The sequence below is a fragment of the Grus americana genome, chromosome 3 (genome assembly GCF_028858705.1).
Source record: "Grus americana isolate bGruAme1 chromosome 3, bGruAme1.mat, whole genome shotgun sequence".
NCBI lineage: Eukaryota > Metazoa > Chordata > Aves > Gruiformes > Gruidae > Grus > Grus americana.
This window is the reverse complement of record NC_072854.1, coordinates 37,942,437-37,963,063: the sequence shown is the minus strand read 5'-3', so window position 1 is coordinate 37,963,063 and position 20,627 is coordinate 37,942,437. Positions and strand designations below refer to the sequence as shown.

The 20,627-nt window shown below is 38.1% G+C and overlaps 1 protein-coding gene across 9 annotated transcripts in view; it reads left to right on the top strand.

Annotated features, from left to right (window-relative positions):
* The window catches only part of IBTK (inhibitor of Bruton tyrosine kinase), a 62,140-nt gene that overhangs the window by 7,655 nt on the left and 33,858 nt on the right, over positions 1–20,627 (top strand). For 4 of the 9 annotated variants that reach the window (XM_054820694.1, XM_054820693.1, XM_054820692.1 and 1 more), the window contains exons 2-13: positions 501–1,168; positions 4,485–4,581; positions 7,028–7,152; positions 8,286–8,396; positions 9,659–9,829; positions 10,984–11,101; positions 12,870–13,050; positions 14,259–14,382; positions 16,311–16,488; positions 17,699–17,767; positions 17,964–18,141; positions 18,994–19,590. In XM_054820694.1, coding sequence (XP_054676669.1) covers positions 845–1,168; positions 4,485–4,581; positions 7,028–7,152; positions 8,286–8,396; positions 9,659–9,829; positions 10,984–11,101; positions 12,870–13,050; positions 14,259–14,382; positions 16,311–16,488; positions 17,699–17,767; positions 17,964–18,141; positions 18,994–19,590 — 2,273 coding nt within the window. In that variant the 5' untranslated portion in view covers positions 501–844. The remainder of the gene's footprint in view (positions 1–500; positions 1,169–4,484; positions 4,582–7,027; positions 7,153–8,285; positions 8,397–9,658; positions 9,830–10,983; positions 11,102–12,869; positions 13,051–14,258; positions 14,383–16,310; positions 16,489–17,698; positions 17,768–17,963; positions 18,142–18,993; positions 19,591–20,627) is intronic. The other 5 variants (XM_054820699.1, XM_054820698.1, XM_054820696.1 and 2 more) reach the window with 2 other exon arrangements.

The following is a 20,627-nucleotide window of genomic DNA, read 5'->3' as shown; positions in this document are numbered from 1 at the left end:
TCCCTCCTGCCTTCTGGGTGTGACTGTCAAAGCTTCTGTTAGCCAAGGTGTGCTCAACAGCTGTGGGGATTTTTTGGTGGATGGTTTTTGTGGTTTTGGTTTTCTTTTTTTTTTTTCCCCAGCAGTCTCTTAGGTCAGTTCTTGCTTTCTGATCACAAAGTAGTGATATAATTAGACAGTAAACTATCAGGGTCCTAAGGACCCTAAGGCTGGGAAAGCAAAATACTTTTTTTGGATCCAGTTCACCATGTAGCCTCAAAGATTTATGTCAAAGAAAGGGAGGAGGTGCCTTTAGAGGCTGGGGTGGGGAAGGGAGTCATGGCTTTTTAAACTGACTGAATGTCTGAATATAAGCTCAGATGGCATGGGGCAGGTCAGTTAACCCTTGCCATATTGCTCCTGTACTTGCAAGTGCTAGTTTGTTATGCATTTAAATTGGTACAGTTGCTGGGGAAAAGAATTTTTTGTTTAGTAATCTGTTCTGGTTTATTCTCTTTCAGGTCTCCCTTGCAATTATGGAGTTCTAGAAGAATAAGGTAGTGTGGAGGGGGAATCCCCCTCTCCACACTTGAGGTAGTTCACTTTTGGAATTTTCTATGGACAAGAATATTTGTTATATAAGATGGTGAAGTAAGACTTCTAAAAATATATATTTATAAATATTTATTTGGATCAAGTGCCAAACATAGCAGTACAAAGATTTCTAATGGCAGCTCAATAAGACTGGATTTACATCCTTGGAATTACAAATTTCTTAAGGCACTGTGTTGTGTACTGAATCGGAGTGCCTTGATACACTTAAGGGTTGTTCCCCTTAAGGACAGGAGCAGCTTTAGAAGTGAAGATGAGTTCTCTCATGCCAGACTGCACTTCAAAGTGTCGATCTCTACAGCACGCTTTGGATGTTATTTCTGTGGTAACCAGAGGAAGTGAAGGCCAGATCAAGGCCTTTCTCTCTTCTTACTGCTATAATGCTGCAACTATAAAAGATGCCTTTGGTAGAAACGTTATACATCTTGCTTCGTCTTGTGGCAAAAAAGGTGTGCTAGACTGGTTGGCTGAGACCAAAGGAGTAGATCTCTTGGCAAAAGACAAAGAATCTGGATGGACAGCTTTGCACAGAAGTATATTTTATGGATACATTGATTGCGTTTTGTCATTACTGAAGGTGAGTGATTTACAACCGTAGTTTTCCTTGGTATCTACAATTTTAGCATTGTATTTGTTATGTAAAAGTGGGTTTTCAAACTTGCCTGAAAGCAAGTTATCTTAATACTGTGTTTAGATCGCAGTGCATTGATTTACTTGAAAGTTGTCTCTGTGTTCATAAAAGATGTCTGCCTTCACCCATGCAGTAATCAGCACCGAGTAAGGATCCCTGATTAATTGTGGACTTCCCTGAAGACTGGTTTGTGTGGATCATACCAGGGTCAGGATCTTAAAAGTGGAGAGTGTTCAGACAAAAGATAGTCTAAAAATAGACTCTTCAGTACTTATACCAATTTGGTTTAAGAGAACATAAAATAATAAAAGCTTAAATGGCATTATAATTAGAAATTAATCTTACATTTGAGAGATAAGCACTTCAAGATATGGAGCATTTTATTAAGTAAATCCCCATTTCATTCATGTTTTAACCAGGGCTTTTGCTCAGTCCCCTTTATTCCTTTCTTGCAATTGCTGTTTCTTCCCAATCACTTAGCAAGTTGTGTGTATTTTTTGAGTGCTCTTCTGTTCTTTCTGTCCCACATACAGCAAAGGGAAGAGCTGCGATGTTCAGGGTCACTTTAACCATGTGAGAAAATGGAATATTTGTGGTTCAGGGTTACTTAACAGCAAATGTTTTAAGGCAGAGGATTTTTCATTTTGAGTTCAGCCTTTTTAAATTGCAGTGACTAGCCATTTGTAAGCATTAAACTCTGCTTTCAACAAACAGTTTAAGCAAAATGGTTGTGGATCCAGTAGTTTTTGATTCTTGACGACCTGGTAACTGTTACATACGGATTTCCTGTTCTGTACCCTTACATAGTGAGAATTGTGCATGATTGTTCTCTAGAAAACTGGAAACTGTGTATGGGATGTATGAAAAAGTATTTAGTCCGCTAGTGTGTGTGTGTATATCTGCATCTTTGGTATTTGCTTACAGGAGGCCTATACAGGTTTCTCCACACTTACTTTAGTTTTCTATCAGTTGTGTAAATGAGTGAGTTTTTTGTGATAGCTGGCTCTGCTGATACTCCTCTAAGCAGCAGAATGAAACAGCTCATGGAGAGTGCTCTGCCTCCCATTTACTTAAGTCTCTCTGCTGTACTGCATTATAGAGAGGTATTACAGCAACAAACAGGAAGGGATTATAGAATAGAATTATGAAATAGCTGAGCTAGAAGGAGATCTCTGAAGATTGTCTAGTCCAACCCCCATGCTCAAGCAAGGTCAACTAGAGCAGGTTGCCCAGGTCTGTGTCCAGTTGGATTTTGAATGTCTCCAGCAATGCAGACTCAAACATCTCCTGTGTTCCTGTCTTTTAATACTAGTCCAGTAAAAATGTTTTTTAGGTTTAAACAGAATTTATTATATTTCAAATTGTGCCCATTGTCACTTGTCCTGATGCTGGATATCACTGGGATCCCTACCCCCTGCCTCCAATCAGGTATTTATGATACACATTGATAAAACATGTCCTTCCTCTTCCCTTCAACCTTCTCTGTGCTAAGCATCCCATCTCTCTCGACCTGTCCTTGTATGTTGTATGCCTCAGTCACTATTTTCATTGTCTTTTGCTGGACTTGCTCCTGTATGTCCATGTCTGCCTTGTACTGGGGAGTCCAGACCTGAACCCAGCACTCCAGATATGGCTTGCCAGTGCTGAATAATGCCTGCTGGCAGTGCTCCCTCATGCAGCCCTGGATGCTTTCACCGTTCTTAGCTGTGAGGACACATTGCTGGCTTGTGGTCAACTAAGTGGTTATCCACTGGAAGCCCCAGGTCCTTTTCTGCCAATCTGCTTTCCAGCCAGTCAGCCTCCAGCTGTATTGGTACACTGGGATGTTCCTCCCTAGGGCCAGGATTTGCCTTTCCCTTTGTTGAACTTGGTGAGGATTCTCTCAGGCCATTGCTCCAGCCTGTCAAATTCCCTCTGAATGGCAGCACAACCCTCTGGCTTATCAGCTGCTCCTCCTGGTCTTGTATCATCACCAGCCTTGCTGAGGGTGCACTCTGTCCTGTCATCCAGGTCATTAGTGAAGATATTAGACAGCACTGGCCTCAGTATCAACCCCTGGGGTACTCAGCTGGTGTGGATGACAGACTTCTGTAGTGGGCTGAAGGCGGTCATGGCTTATTCTCAGACTGTGTAACTACAAGTTCTGCCACTCAGCAACTGGGGTTTGTTTTTACAAATTCGGACCATGTTAATATCACTGCAGCCTCTGTTCTGCTTGTAAATGACTTATGCCAAAGAGGAGAATATCCAGCTACCTGTTAAATCATAAAAATAGGTTTGTCTTTCTGTTATATAGTGAATTAATACCAGCACTGTTGCTAATAGGGTTGCGTTTATAATTTGGAGAATGTACGTTCTTCTGACTAGTGTTTTTTGAAATGAAGTTACAAGTTAAAATCCCTCCTGTAGATGTGGCCAGCTTTCCTTCTGTCATGCTTGAATGAATTGTGCTGCCTCAATTTTTGTATTTCATGTGTTTACCTCTTAAGTGTGGGATTCGGTAAGATTTTCTTTTATATTAGCCATGAACTGTGGTACAGAGGTACAGCTGTACTATCCATTAGGTTCTGCTTGGGGACACCTGTGGTTCTTCTCTTCAGGGATGTGATTGATGACACTTGAATTCCTTAAAACCAATGCTGGTGTAGCAGCACTTTTTTGTATTGAGAAAATGGTATTTACAGAGAATATTTACTTCTGAGTTCTAAAGCAATGACCTGTTGATGCTTTGTGCTTCTGAAGCTTCCCTGCTGCTGTCTTGTCTGCCTGTTTGTGTCCTCTTGCCTTTTCTCAGCAACTGTTCCCTGCTTGTTTTCAAAGCCATAGTAGGTTTTTTAATTTTCTCACTTCTCCAGCTAGTCAACACTGATTCTGTAAATATCCCAACACAAGAAGATGTGTTCTTTGAAGCTAGTAAATTCATTTTTGGTAAATATTTGCCCTTCCTAGATGGCAGTGCTTTATCTTCAACTGTGTTTCCTTTGTGTTTCACTGATTACATCTGATTACTCAATAAGTATTCATACAGTAAAATCCTAGTTAATAGAGCAACATGATGTATACATGGCTGAACAGAATTGCACTGTTGGTTTTTTTTTCAGATTTGCTTACAATTTGCTTGAATCAGAAAATTTTCTTTTATCAATATTAAACTTCAATTAAATATTTGTTTAGCTTCTTAAATGTTTACCTGGCTTACTTCAAGCTGTGGAGTTAAAATTAACGCCTGTTCTTCTCTTCCCCTCCTCTCCTTCTCTTTCAGCATGGCGTTAGTCTGTACGTTCAGGATAAAGAAGGCTTATCAGCCCTGGATCTTGTGATGAAAGATAGGCCAATCCATGTGGTCTTCAAGAAAACTGGTAGGAAATCAAACAGCTTCAGTTGTGTTTTACAAGGAGATATGTTTCAACAGTGTATTGATGTATGTACCAGAGTAGACAACTTTTTTTTGTTTCTAATTAGGATGGTGTAAGTTATGAGATAGCTGAAGATAGGACGTCACTAATATCATAAGACAGCAGGTACAGAATCTTGGCAGTAGGCGCAGGATGCACATGTGTAGCAAAAATGAAAGAATAATGACTGACTTAGAGGTGGAAAAAAATAAAAAGCAAGTGAAGTAATAGGTAACCCAAAGAGGTTGTGGAGACTCCATCCTGGGAGATACTCAGAACCTGAGAGAACATGGTTCTGAGCAACCTGCTGTAGCTGATCCTGCCTGAGCAGAGGCGTTGGACTAGATGATCTCCAGAGGTGCCTTTCAACCTCAATCTGATTTTTTTTTTAATCTCAGTTCAAGTTGTCAGAGAGACTTCAGTGTCTTTGATAGAGTAGTTTGCATCACTTCTGTGTATTTTGTGAAAAGAGGAGGAATATGTTCTTGAATCTTCCAAATGTTTTTTAGACAAGATAGCTTGATACAAGCTAGTTACAGTCACTCTAAAGACAATTTCTCCAAATAGGAAATGAGTATGTGAGAATAACTCTGAGCACACAAGTTTTTCTTTGACAGGGCAATAGTTTTTCCAGTAGCTTGTATTTATTTTTATGCTTTTTTATGCTTTTCTACTCCTATTCTTTCCATTTTTCTACATGTCCCAAGTTCAGTCTTGTTGTACAGTGAAATTTGTTCTTTTCAGCTTGTTACCAGTTTAAGTAATTTCGGTGTGGTGGGTTGAGCCTGGCTGGAGGCCAGGTGCCCACCAGAGCCGCTCTCTCACTCCCCTCATTCACTAAACAGGGGAGAAAAGGCATAATGAAATGCTTGTAGGTCGAGATAAGGACAGGGAGAGATCACTCACTAATTATCGTCACGAGCAAAACAGACTGAACTTAGAGAGGGAATTCATCTAATTTATTACTAGACAAAACAGAGTAGAGGAATGAGAAAATAAAATCAACTCTTAAAACACCTCCCCCCACCCCTCCCATCTTCCCGGGCTCAACTTCACTCCCGGCTTCAACCTTCCCCCCTTCAGCGGCACAGGGGGACGGGGAGTGGGGGTTATGGTCAGTTCATCTCACGGTGTTTCTGCCGCTTCTTCATCCTCAGGGGGAGGACTCCTCTCATCGTTCCCCTGCTCCAGCATGGAGTCCCTCTCACGGGGTGCAGACCTTCAGGAGCAAACTGCTCCAGCGTGGGGTCCCCCACGGGGTCACAAGTCCTGCCAGCAAACCTGCCCTGGCGTGGGCTCCCCTCTTCACGGGTCCACCGGTCCGGCCTGGAACTTGCTCCAGCATGGGCTTCCCGCGGGCCACAGCCTCCTTCAGGTGCCTCCACCTGCTCTGGCGTGGGGTCCTCCACGGGCTGCAGGTGGAATCTCTACACCCCCTCATCCTTCCTCCATGGGCTGCAGGGGGACAGCCTGCTTCACCATGGTCTTCACCACGGGCTGCAGGGGGATCTCTGCTCCGGCGCCTGGAGCTCCTCCTCCCCCTCCATCTGCACTGACCTTGGTGTCTGCAGAGTTTCTTACATCTTCTCACTCCTCTCTCCGGCTGCAAAAGCTCTCTCTAAGTGTTTTTCTGCTTCTTAAACACGTTATCACAGAGGCGCCGATTGGCTTGGCCTTGGGCAGCGGCGGGCCCGTCTTAGAGCCGGCTGGCGTTGGCTCTGTCAGACACAGGGGGAGCTTCTAGCAGCTTCTCACAGAAGCCACCCCTGTAGCCCCCCCGCTACCAAAACCTTGCCACGCAAACCCAACACATTCGGTTACACAAATCCTGAGTAAAATATGTTTAAAATATATTGTAAAATATGTTAAAATTCTTCAGTCTTTTTAATAGTGGCACAACATGATCAAATATACATTGATTTCAGTTTTTTACTCATCAGAAAATAGTGTTCAGATATTACTGTAACTGAGAGGTTATTTAAAAAATACAAAGTGTTAGTTTTTGGCCGCACCTCTGATTTGAAAGTGTTTATGATTTTCATACATGACTGCATGATAGTTTTTTGGGAAAGACTTTTTACTAAATTGAAGCAAAGCATGTATAACTTAAGGTAGTAGTAGTTGTCTTCTGAAAACGTAACAAATCTGCTGCTGAGGAATGTTTGCATTTTCTGCAACTGGAAAATATATATATAAGTAATGTTGATCATCTGTATATTATTGTTAAAATATTTTGTGATAGCACCATACTTCTCATAAGAATAAATATTTTTAAAGTTCAGTTTTAGGTAAAAAACAGCTTTCCTCTGCAGATTTTAAATAGAAACAGCAGGAGTTGCTTTTCAAAGTCAGTATGCACAAGACTGGTAAATTTACAAGGTGCAGAGAGAATTTTTTTTTTTCCTTGCAGATCCCATGGAAGTCTACACCTGGGGAAACAATATAAATTTTACTTTGGGTCATGGCGGTCAACAGGGTAAACATCATCCTGAATTGGTGGACCTTTTTCCTCGGAATGGCGTGTATATCAAACAGGTATTCTTAATGGTTTACGTAGGTACCAGTCTCCTGATTTCTGCTAGGCTAGAGTTAATTTTCTTCCTAGTCACGGGTATAGTGCTGTGTTTTGGATTTAGGATGAGAATAATGTTGATAACACACTGATGTTTTGGTTGCTGCTAGGCAATGTTTACACCAAGTCAAGGACTTCTCAGCTTCTTCTTGTGCCCCACCAGTGAGGAGGCTGGGGGCGCACAAGAAGCTGGGAGAGGACATGGCCAGGACAACTGACCCAAACTGGGATATTCCATACCATATGACATCATGCTCAGTATATAACTTGGGGGAAGCTGGTCGGGGGTTTAGACTGTGGCTCGGGAACTAGCTGGGTGTTGGTGGTCTGTGGGTGGTGAGCAGTTGTGCTGTGCGTCACTTGTTAATACTTTTTTTATTATTATTCTTATTAATTATTATCTTCCTTTTCTGTCATATTAAACTGTATTTATCTCAGCCCATGAGTTTTACTTTTTTTTTCCCCCCCGATTCTCTCCCCTATCCCACTGGGGAGGTGGGGAGTGAGCGAGCAAGCAGCTATGTGGTTGTTTTTGCTGCCTGCTGGGTTAAACGACGACAGCACCTTTTCTCAGTGAACTTAAAGGGGTGTGTGAGGGGAAACTAGTATCAAAGATGTTACCAAGTTTTGAAAATTTATATGGAAAAAAAAATGGGTCTGTGGGCTTTTTGTTGTGTTTGGTTTTAGTGTTTTGTTCCCTCACCCCCCCATGTCTTTTTCTTTCTTCCTGGTTATTTCTCAGCAAGCAGTTTCCATTTATGTGGCAGGCAGCTTAGAGCAGCTGAGGAGTACTAGAGTAGGCTTGCTGTATTATATTCTTGCTGTTATATTTTAATAAATACAAACTGTAGGCCTCTTCAAGTAGGTTAAGGTAGTACGTAATAAATTTAAAGCAAATATTTTGTGTTCCTCGTGGCTTGATTTGGCAGTCCTGTGCTTTAATACTAGTATCTTACTTGTATTTTCATGAATAGATCTTTATTAAAGCTGAACCTCTTCACAAAGCAGTTTTGGCAGGTGTTTTCAGATTATCCAAGAGAATTAATTTGTCCTATACTGCCTCCTCCCCACCCCTTTTTTGCCCTTTTTCTTTCAGGTAGTACTCTGCAAGTTCCACTCTGTGTTCCTTTCCCACAAAGGCCAAGTTTACACATGTGGACATGGACAAGGAGGACGCTTGGGTCATGGTGATGAACAAACATGCCTGGTATTCTATCTTATGCTATCTTGTGTAGTCCAACATGATATTTCTTTTATTTCAAACAGCAAGTCTAAAAAAATTAATTAGTTTCTTTGAGTGTACTTTCCAAACCAGTTTGCTGTTGATTTCAAACAAACTCCCTTGCTGCCCACTAAATAACAGGAAAAAAACCTCTCCAGTGCTACTAGTGACGTGGCAGAGAGCAGAAGAATGTACATTTAAATATATTTTAATTTAAGATAGCTTCATACTGTGGTCAAACTTCTGTGTTCTGGCCGAGTTGTTTTAAAGGCTAGCTGATGCCAGATAAGCGGAAGCAATGGTTTTTGGCTGGGCTAGCTTGTTAAATAGGTTTGCGATTCCATCTGATGAGTGTCAAGGCTGGCACAAAGGAAACAGCAGTACAGTGGAGCTGGAGTGGCATGAAAAGTGATGGTAGGGTTGGTTCTTACAAGACTTGCACAGCTTTTAAGTGAAAACTCACCTATAATTTTCATTTAAATAGTACATTGTTGCAATATGCAAAAACAAAATTTGAGAAGACTAAGATATGATGACAATATGGTTCTTAGACTTTACTATCTTATTTTGTGCCCACTACCTGGTAGTGTGCGTTTAGTTTGCAGCACAATAATTTTTTAAAATTTCTAATATCAGCTGTCTGGTGGAACTTGATATTATGTTGCTGGATGTTATAGTGAAGACAGGAGCTCAATTTTTTAATGTTTTGTAAAAAAAAGTAATTCTGTGAAATAAGAATTTTTTGCAAATTGCTGTTTTGAAATTGGGATGTTACCCAGTTGAATGAAGGAGAACTCACATTAGTGTATGAAAAGTCAAACATGCAGGACTGCTTCCTTATTCTGTGGAATTTTCTTAAGTTTATCCCGTGTTTTGGAGAGAGAGAGATATTTATGGCTCATGGTAATTTAAAAATAAAACCAAAAGACATAATAGTTAATATTTGTCCAGCTGTCTTGAAGATACAGTTTCCAACCTGATTTCAGAGCAGGTAGTTTAAAAATCATCTCCCCTGATAGCAGAGGACGCATTTCAAACAAAAGTAGTTTGTCTTCGGTGCATTGCATGTGGTAAGTATGTTAATGAGTGTATTGTATGTTCAAATGCATCTTCATCTGTAGTTCAGTATTTGGTCATGACTTTCTCTTGGTGCAACTTTAGTTTCATAGATGGCCACTGGTTAATATAAAACTTTTTTCCCTTTTTTTTTTGTTTTGTTTGTTTTTTTGTTTTTTGTTGTTGTTCAGGTTCCAAGACTTGTGGAAGGCTTAACTGGCCATTACTGCTCCCAGATAGCTGCAGCTAAGGATCATACTGTTGTTTTAACAGAAGATGGATATGTTTACACATTTGGTTTAAATACTTTCCATCAATTGGGTATTCTTCCTCCTCCTCCCAACTGCAGTGTTCCTAGACAGGTAAAAATAACATCAGTCAGAGCTTAGTTGTTTGTTTGTTTGTTTTTTAACAGAAAGTAAAATGTGAAGATTGTGGAAATAATTTTTAAACTTTTTCAGGACAATAAAGTTGAATGTGACTTCAGATAAAATCTTGATTCTGTGTTATCATACATCTCAATCTTAAATACTTACATATGTCCTGATAAATGTCTTAGTTTGTAACCTGAACAGTACTAAAGTTTGTAGTGCTAAGTATGATACAAGGTACAATTGCCAAAACCCTTTTCTTCCCCAAATTGTTCTGTAGCTGAAATGGCATAAAAGCAATAGGTATGTATTACATGAGATTCATGCTCTTTACTCTTTTTGAATCACTGGATGATGGATCTCAGGGTTTGATGACCGTGTCCTTTGCTGGAAGTACGGTTGATTCTGGAGTCGTAATGCTTTGGGAAGAATAGTGACAGGGAAGAGAGAGGATGGGCATCAGCAGCTTGACTATATTTCTATGCTCAATCTATAACTTATTCTGAATTTTTTTAAGTACGTAAGAGTTCCATTACCTTTTGTTGAAAGGAAGCTTCATCTGGAGTAGAACAACATTGCACTACCAGTGTTATAAAAGTAGGAAAGAGTAATTGGCCAAAGTGCACCAGGATAGTGTTTTGAGGTACAATGGGATGCTCTTCATAGTGTAATGATAGCTATGTATCCACAGTATTTGCTTTGATCTTAATCATCTTGATCTGGAAAATCAAGTTAAATTTGAAGTGTGGAATTAGTAGTATAGTATTCTGCAGTGTGTTTATTGCATTAGGACTTACAAGCTGAAACGTTTTAGGTGATGCTTTTGCAGCACCTGAGTCTTCTTTGGCTGTCTTATACATGTCCTGTACCATCTTGTTCAACATCTTACATATGAAGACAGCCTAAGGAGATTTCATTCTAGTTCTGATTAGATAACGCAAAAAGTTTACTTCTTTTTGTCACTAGTGCAATAGTGTCCCACTTGACAAACTTCTGAAATAATCCTGACTTATTAGACTGTATGTGGATTGATACCAATGCTTCATTCTTAATGACTTTAGGAGTTAAATGTTGTCAGAAGTTTGTACATGTGAAATTCACCTGTTGCTGCTTAATATTAAGATGTACTTTGGATTTGTGCTTAGGTTCAGGCAAAAAACCTGAAAGGTAGAATGGTGATTGGAGTGGCTGCAGGCAGATTCCATACAGTGCTATGGACTAAGGAAGCAGTGTATACCATGGGGCTGAATGGCGGCCAACTAGGTAAGGTAGAAGCGTTCTGAAAGTAAAACCCAGCCGTTAAAAGATGTTACTCGTACTAAAGCTGTCATCTGCTTCTTACAACAGAAGGCTGGTTTAAGCTTTCTCTTCTCTGTCTTTTTTTTATTAGAAAAAAACCAGTCTGATGACATCATCCCTTCACACTTCTTTTGAAGAATATTTTTCATTACAACCAGTCACTTTCACATTTTGAGATGATGGGAGCTAGTCAGACTTAGCTCTGTTATTTGAACTCTTTGTAATTCTTTCTCTTTCCATGTATCTCGTGTAGTCCTGCTACTGAAGGCTTTCAGGAAGCAGAATGTTCTTTTTTGTGTTGCACATTACCCTAAGGCATGCTTGTCTTCTTCCAGCAGTCTGGCTGGTACTGCCCTTAATAAATTATAAACTAGCATTCAGCTCTCCTGCCTATGTCCTTCTTTCACCATGCACTGTAAACATGCTACTGATAACTTTTTCCATATGAACTTTGTAAACTGAAATGCTTGCCCATATCTAGAATTTTTTTCAACATCACCATTACCAGAATCTTCACTTAACTCAGTATTATTCTGAAGTCAAGAAAAAACCTAATGTATTACCAACTAGTGAACTTCTTGATTTGTTGTATGAATGGGGTATTTTAATTGCTTTTATCTTTTTTAATAAACAGGTATTGCAATATTGGTTTGGATTTGCATTTACACAGTTCTGTATCTGTGTGCAAACAAAACTGTTAGCTAGCTCTGGTACTTGCAGTTAATCTGCATCAGTTCTGACATCAGGTTCAGACATTTTTTTGTGTTCCTATTTAAGATTGCAAAGGTATGTGAAAAAACTTGTCTTTGTCAGAGAAGTATCTTACTAATGATTTTTTTTAATATGTACCCATTATAGAAGTACCCATTATATAAGTTTCTTTGTGATCGCCTGTGTTGTTGAGATTATTCTGATATGCACATGGCCCAGTGCAGTACCATATGGAGACAGTAGTTGGATTGCAAGTGGTATAGTTGTGTCAGCTGGGCACTATGATAGACCTATGGTAATAAACCTTGCCTCTTTAAAATGTTTGGGCATACTGCTGCAGTGTCCTATGGCAGGGTTGCTTCCAACTTTAGAGGTAGCCCTGATGCTTGTTCCTGGATATTTGTACCCTGATCCACTCTGTGGTGCAGATATAAGTGCATGGTTGTTATGTATGAGATTCTTTATGTTAGGTTTCTTGATGCAGCAGAGCAGTAATGGCCTGATTTTATTTATTTATTTTTTAAAATATATTTTCAGAGAACTTACATTACAGTTCCAATCTCATCTGTTGTTTCACATAACTGCCTGCCTTCATGCTTAAGTGCACTTACAGTAATTTGTGTGACAAGCTTTTTTGGTATCTTCCAGTGTCTGAAATGATCTATAGTTTATGCCAGTGTGATAGTATTTCTAGTGTCTTGAATTGTAATTTGATCAAATAAATGTTCTTTCTTTGGAATCAAAGACAGTACCACTGCAGAGTCTAACAAATTAAATTGCTTTCCCTGTACAATATACCTTACTTAATTTTTTGTGTATCAAATCTTGAATGTTTTCTGGTGTTTGTGGTGAACTAACAACTATGTGTGATGGTACCCTAATTGTTTTGAAGATGAAATATCTGACTACCTAAAAAGTCTTTTACCATTTAAAGGTTCTTCAAAGTAGTGTGGCAAAGTGTCCTCTAAATGCAGCCTTTGGAATGGCAAATAATGTTTTTGGGGTGTGTTGTATTTTCTAGGTTATCTGCTGGATCCTAATGGAGAAAAATGTGTAACTGCACCTCGCCAAGTTTCTGCTCTACACCATAAAGATATCTGTGTGTCCTTGGTCTCTGCGAGCGATGGCGCCACAGTGTGCGTTACTGAAAGAGGAGATGTTTATTTACTTGCAGACTATCAGTGCAAAAAGATGGCTTCAAAGTAGGTGTTATTTTTCTAATTTGTCATGAAGAACAATAGGTGAAGATTTCACTGTAGTCTTATACTTGCAAGCTATTTTAAAGACTTTTGTGCCTGAAGTAGAGATAATAGAGTGTTCCCTTGAGTTTCTGTCATTTGCTGTTCTTTCATATGAACTGTGGCTCTCGTTTGTTTGTTTATTTGGTTTTGTTATTAGATGACGCTAAGGTGCTAGTTGCTGTTTACCAAAAATATTTAAAAAAAACATACTAAGAGGAAATATTTTGTGTCATAGATTTAAAAATATTGAAACTAGTATTTCTTTGTTAGTGTGAATTTGTATAAATGCATCTTGGCAGAAGCATTAAAGATCTGCTATTCTATTTAGTTATGTTGCTGTGATTTTTGAATCAGTAATTTCGGGTCTGAATTTCATAATTAATGTGTGGATATAGTATGTTATAAAGGGTAACTTAGGTTGCAAGGGGGACCTTATGACATCATCTGGTCCATGTGCTAAAACCTGAATATAAAACCTGTTGAAGAAACTGGGTCCATGATTCATGAATTTAGGAAATTATTTGATCCCATTCTCTCTTACTTTGCAGTAACAGGTTAGAAGAGGTAATTAGTGTTTTTGCCCAGCTAACTCTCAGGCAGTTTTTCAGCTTCACTTCAAATTCTAGCAGTATTTATTGACACATTATAGTTTAATGATTATTTTATATTTTGTTTTCTGCATGGCTGTAAGTGAAGGTGCTGGCACTTGGAGAAATTTAATATCATGTATTGCGCTCTTCTACTAAGAAACTGAAAAGAGATAACTTGCATGGTTTTGATCAGGTGAAAACCAAAACCTGACAAAAACCTGAGAAACGGCCTACTGGATAGGCCTTCTAATAGAAGGAGCTAAATGAAATTTATACCACTATAATTTTTGTAGTGAAGATCAAAGGTAAATCATTTACGGGTTTTCACTTATGGAATTTTGTGAAGAACTCGTGGATATGATGTGACTTAAAAGCAAAGCAAAAATTACAATCTACTAATAGTATTTTATTAGCAGTTAGTAATATCAGTGGGGAGAAACTAAACTTAGAGTAATTTTTCAGTGTCACTACCTCAATTATATTTTTTTACTGCTTCTCTAAATGAAAAAGGTACCTATCATAGAAGCAACATCAGCATATAATGAAGAAATACTAATTTAACCTTTTGTGTTCTTTCAGACAGCTGAACCTTAAAAAAGTTCTTGTTACTGGGGGATATTTGGAATATAAGGTAGATACCCAGCATCTTAAAGAAAATGGAGGTCAGAAGATTTGCATTCTAGCGCTGGATGAAGCTGGAAGAGTAAGTTGTGTCCCTAGAAAACATAATTATATAGAAAGCTTCATACTGACGAATCAAACTTTAAACATAAGAAGTTGACAGGACAAAATCATGCATAGAAAATACCCAATTCATTTCTGTAGAGCTTTTTTTTTTTTTTTTAAAGGGCTATGGGAAGACTACCAAAGTAACATATAGTAGTTTATTTTTAAATCTGTGAACATCTAATAGCTTTTCAGTGAAGGTGTAAACTTCTTTACTTTTACATCCATAAGTGGTTATATAGCGTATGTGATCCGGTTTGTTTTTTTTTCTTGTTCCCCCTCCTGTCTCTCTTCTCACCCTACTTACGCTGTCACCTTTATGCCCTCCAGAAACAGTCTCAGAAGTAGTCTCTGGACATGGAAGTTTTAGAGCCTTTGCTGAAAAGCAGCTGTTATGTAGATGAGATGTCCTTTTTATTGTTGAAAAGTTGCAGTTAAACCCAGTGAATGGCTTAGTACTTACAGTTAAGTGTAGACACTGTTGACTTAGAACTGGAATACTATAGTGGATTTATTGTTTCCTTCCCTCATTCTTTCATAGAGTAACAGTTTATAGGACCCTTCAAAACACTAGCCTTTTCTAGATCTGCTCACTGGGAGATCTAAACCTTCAGTGCCATCTAGTGGTGTTTACAAAAAGGTTTTGTTACTGAAATGCTTCCTTAAAGGATCTTAAAAACTGACCTTGTGTATCAAAATAGGGAGCAGTGTTGTTATTTCCTTTTCTTTCCTTGTGTTTGACTGAATTATGTTTTGGGATGATCTTACCTGTTTATTAGGTCATTAGTTGTCTCGGAGATTATAAACTTCCAGTTCGGTACTCGTTCATGTGAGGTTTAGACTCTAGCATCCACAGTATTGGTAGTGCCCCTTCAGCATCTTTGGGACACTGCTTTAGCAGTGAGAAACTACTTTGTCTTCCTGCATCAGTGGAACTATGTCAACCTACATTGCATATCTTTCCATGCTGAATACTGGCAAATGCTGGGATCTTTAGAGCTTTTAGGTTTGATAAATTATTGAGTAAGGAGAAGAATGGGATCTTAATACTTCTGTTTCCTGAATCAGTATTTCCTGGTCTGGCTTGATTGTACTCTCTTAAAGAGAGTACTGTTTAGCCTAGAAAAGAGAAGGCTCAAGGGGGATCTTACCAATGTATATACATACTTAAAAGAAAGATGTAAAGATGACGGAACCAGGCTCTTTTCAGTGGTGCCCACTGACAGATGAAAGCCCAACTTTAGTACCACTAATGTCACATCTGGGCTTTACCTTGCATGGGATTGTTGCTTCATGCTCACTTCTTACAGACATCTACAGTATACCTTGTTGGGGGTTCTACAGTGCATGCGGTTCTTCATGTTTCTGTTGAATGTTTTGAAGTTTGTGTTTGGTCACAAACTCCATTCCAAAACCTTGGCTGGTACAGAGAAACTTGAGATTTTTGTCAAACAATTAACAGGAAATGGTTTAAATTTTTGTTGTGCTAGCTTTGAATTTTGCCTGATTTATAAGCAAAACCGTGGCACAAATCTATAAATTAAGAACTAGAGTAAACTTGTTTCTTGACTTGATGACACCTTTTGCTGTCTTTTTTGAAATATCAGTAAAAACTGTCCTATAGGTGACTGCTGTGAAGATGTTTGAATATTCAGAGAAGCTTTTCAAATGCCCTTCATGGGCAAATGGATCTTGATATCATAATAGATTTTCTGTGGTTTACTTGTGGGTTCTTTGTAATAGATGCTCATAACCCTTCAGGGTATAATTTTGAAGAATGTCTTTCTCCTTTTTATATGCAGCTTTAAGATGGCATGTTCTTGTGTTTTAAAAAAAGCAGTGTGTAATATGTAACTGCTTTTATATGATATGAGGATTTCCCCTTTCTCTGAAAAAATATTATAGGTGTTTTGCTGGAAGTCATCTAACAACTCCATGAAGCAGTGTCGTTGGGTGTATGGCCGGCAAGTCTTCATGTCTGATGTTGCTTTAAATAGGAACGAAATAATGTTTGTCACACAGGACGGTGAAGCCTTTACAGGGAAGTGGCTGGAAGAAGGGAAAAAAATCTCAGAAAAGAAAGGTTAGCTGTGATTTCTTAATGGTTTTTAAGTACTTCAAATCAATATAAAAGTTTAATTGATTCTTTACAGTATTATGTGGTGAGTTTGTTCTTTCCTCTGTGGCTGACAATTGGTAGCATTGACCACTACTGTTCTCTTTCCTAAGTAATACTAAGATTTACTTATTTTGCAGCTTTCAGTTAACTTTCAGGTGGAGATTTCCAGGGAGAAGAGTATTTCTGAAAAGTAACAGTAGCACAAGGGTCCAGTGTAATGATCTTGTCACCTATTAGATGACCAATCCTAAGAGACTGGCACTGAATGAAAGAAGGAGCTTGTACTTGCTTGCGTTATGAAGTCTGTGAAACCTTATCATGTTTTCCAGATTCCTTATCTGGGCATAATACAGGGTCCAGAGCAATTTCCACCGTATTAACTTGGCTCATATTAACTTGGCTGAGTAGGTCCTAATGGATTGTTTTTCTGTGAGGAAGATACCTGCCTACTATAGGACAAGATTTTAATTGAAACTGTCAGCTCTGTTCTTTTAGGGGTCTTAAAACTCTATGGCTAGAAATGGATTTACTTCCAACCTGGGATGTATTTGAACTTTATAGCTTTATGTTGTAGTTCTACTTCCTTTGATACTGAGATTACATCTTTAGTTTTATCAGTCTGTTTATGTATTCTTTCACAGCAAAAATCTTTCCTCTGTTGCTCAATCTAGAATTGCATACTAGTTTTACTCTGTTGCTTTGTTTTATTCTACACATCACATAGTAGTTCCCTCATCACAGAGGCATCAAACACATCTCCTTTTCGCTGTTTGTCCTGGTGCTGGTATGTGTCTGTAGGCACTCTCTTCTTTCTGCTTATTGCTCTTCTTTTGTGGTTTCGTATCTTCAAGAACACTTCAGAATCCAGACCTGTTGTCTCGTTGAATGTCTTGTTGATGCTCATCACTGACTTGTAATGAATGAGAGCTTCTGGTTTTTGGAAGGTTTTAATGAATGTGGTGAATGGTGTGCATGTATTCAGTTATCCAGGTCTTCAAAAATAATCTAGTATTCAGAGAATATGTTTTTCAATAGTATTTTGTTAGTTTGGGTGTAATTTAAACAGATACAATGTGAACTCTGAAGGCAATTGTGTTATATCTGCTGTAAAGTGATATGACAAGAAAACAATCTTGTGCTGTTGTATACTGATGCGCAGCTTGTTTCATTTCAGTGTTTGCCACTTCTTCATGTAAGGGAAAAACACTCCCACAAGAAATTCTGGATAAAACCTCTCCTATATGTAATGTAAAGCCTTATTCTTACAATGTCTTCCTGCGTTTCAGTTAAGTGAGCTGAAATCTTCAGCATAGTTTAGCCTTATTCAGTGACTCCATCGATGGACTTACAGAAGTGATAAATCTTGCCTTTTTGTTATATCAGTTACATTTTAATTAGCTGGACCTTTCTGTGGTTTTTTTAATTTTTTTTTTTTTTAGCAGAACTTGTATCAAGCCTTCAGAATTCTTCATGTGATGCATCTTGTGAACATGATACAAACAGCGTATATGAAAGAATTCGACTTCAGAAGCTTACTTTTGTCCATCGAGCTGTTAGTATTGCCACCGACCCTAATGGTTGCAATTTTGCTGTTTTACAGTCAGATCCCAAAACAAGGTATAGCTAAAATATCAACAACTGTAATTTTTCTCTGTGTGTGTGTGTGTGTTATTGCAATTAAATTATTTTGCTTTGCAAAACCATTTTTTGGCTTATACAGAAGTCACAGTAAATGTGGTTATCCATACTGCTAGAGAATAGCACTTGTTAGTAAACAACTGTGTTGAAGTTACCCAAAAACCTCAACTTATTTATTTGCATAATTGGTACAGATAGCATTGATTTTTTTTTTTTTAATCTAAAGTGTTTAAGGCAAGCATTTGCAATGTATTTCTTAACATGCTCTGAGCTCTAAATACAGTAGAAATTCACCCCTTCAGTAATCACCAATAATCAGCATTTAAATAGAAGCGAAAAGTGTATCTTTATTTATCTGGAAAAAATGTTTAAAGTAAAACAAATAAGTTGAAGACTTAACCATGTTCCTTGCATTCTCATAATAGTTTCCAATACATCTGATAACTAAGTAAATATTAGCTTTTTTTCTTATTGCTTTGGATTGTAATATGAAATCAGCAAACATTTCTATGTTTTCTTGTTGGACAAATTAGATGAAGATAAGATATTCTGATAATACATATTTAATGGCTACATTGTAAAGACAAAATACTGTATTTGATATTCTGAAGCTAGACAGATCTTACATATGTGGTTTAATTGCCTAAATACCATATTATTAGTTCTTCTTGTAAAGAATAGGACAAGAAATGTTGAGTAGTCTTAGCAGTGTAAGAAAAAACCCAAACAAACCAAATGGAAACAACCTCACCCTCCTCATTAAACATACTATGTAAAATTTTACTGAGCTTGTAAATAGTGGGTTTTTTGATGGATTTCATTTTGTTCTAGTCTCTATGAAATTCCAAGTGTGTCATCATCAAGTTTTGGAGAGGATTTTGGCAAGCTGTTAGATGAAACAGATGAAATGGACAGCATCCATGATGTGACTTTTCAGATTGGCACGAGAACTTACCCTGTACACAAATACATCTTGGCTGTGCGCTCTGACTTCTTCAAGAAGCTGTTTGTTTCCAGTGACAACCAGCTAGACACTCCAGATGTCTACCGTAAAGATGAAGACGCTGTTGGATGTGATCTTTACGTAATAGAGAAAGTTCATCCAGATCTGTTTGCATACCTTCTGCAGTTCATATACACTGACACCTGTGATCTTTTGACTCATGGTCATAAACCAAAAATCCTGCATAAAGGAAAATCGGAAGAATATCAGGATACTTTAATTTCTAACCTGAGCAAAATGAGTTTTGATGAAAATGTTAATGGAAAGTCTGCATTTGAGATTTATAGAAATAATCAAGTGCAAGTTATAAATGAAAAACAGAAGAGCAAATCTAAAAAAGGCAAAGTTGCTGGTGAAGAAGCTAACCTCATAAAAATGTTGCAAAGTGCTGCGAAGAAATTTGGACTCAGCAATTTAAGTGGAAGGTAGGTGAAACGAAATGCATTTATATTCTGGCAAGCTCTTCACGGAGTGTTTTTATGTAAGCTGATCTAACTTTAGTTGTTAGTGAAGTTAGAAGGCTAGTTGGGGTTGATAAGTTTGCCTTTTTCTCCTTATTTTATTGTTTCTAAGTATAACAGTTTACAACACACACCGTGTCATCTGTTTAAAGCAACATCAGTTTGTTTTGATGCTTTTTGCTAAGAGAAAGCATGTATGACCTTTTCAAATAATGTTGGAAGCAGACTTTCGTAGCATGATTATGTACTTAAAGCAGCATTTTTCAATAGGCTTCTATATGATAGAACTGTGCTATTGGCCCTTACTGTGTCCTAGAACCTCTTGGGCATTTGTGTATTATACTTCTGTGTATCTTTTGAAAGGCATGAGCTCTCTGAGACATCTGATGCAATCTTCTGACTTTCCAGAATGTCTGTCATAAAACATCAATACTTGTTTTGTTAGAGACAGCTGATCTAATTGAGTTTTAGATTGATGAAGTTTTATGCTATGGTCTGTAATCTACCAGTTTTTCCATAGACAATGAACATATTTAGCGTAAAGCAGCACATAGCAAAGTTAAGTTCTTGTTTAACTGATGCATTTTTAATGTTACAGGATGAAACCAATGGAATTGAGACCAAACGTCTCTGTAGAACCGTATTACTCAGATTTGGGTTTTATTTTCCTGCATTTGTCTTTTCCTTTAAAAGGAGGGAATGAGCCTTTTCAGGGCAGTTTTTTCTTCACTGTGTTTTTTGCAAACACTAAAATTAATCAGCAAAGATGTGAAGCTGCTGCTACGACTGAGTTCCTAAGTAAAATTTCCATGTTAAAGCACTTTCCCTTTGAAAGTGTATTGCTTTGTAATCCACCAGCAGCACTCCTGTGTCTTTGCTATCCCATTCACAAGCCTCCTTGATGAATTAGGGTGCTAAAGCTGCCTGTGGTGAAACATGCATCTCTTCCGAACCACTGGTTTTGCTCAGATAACTGCCTGGTAGCAGTATATATAACTCCT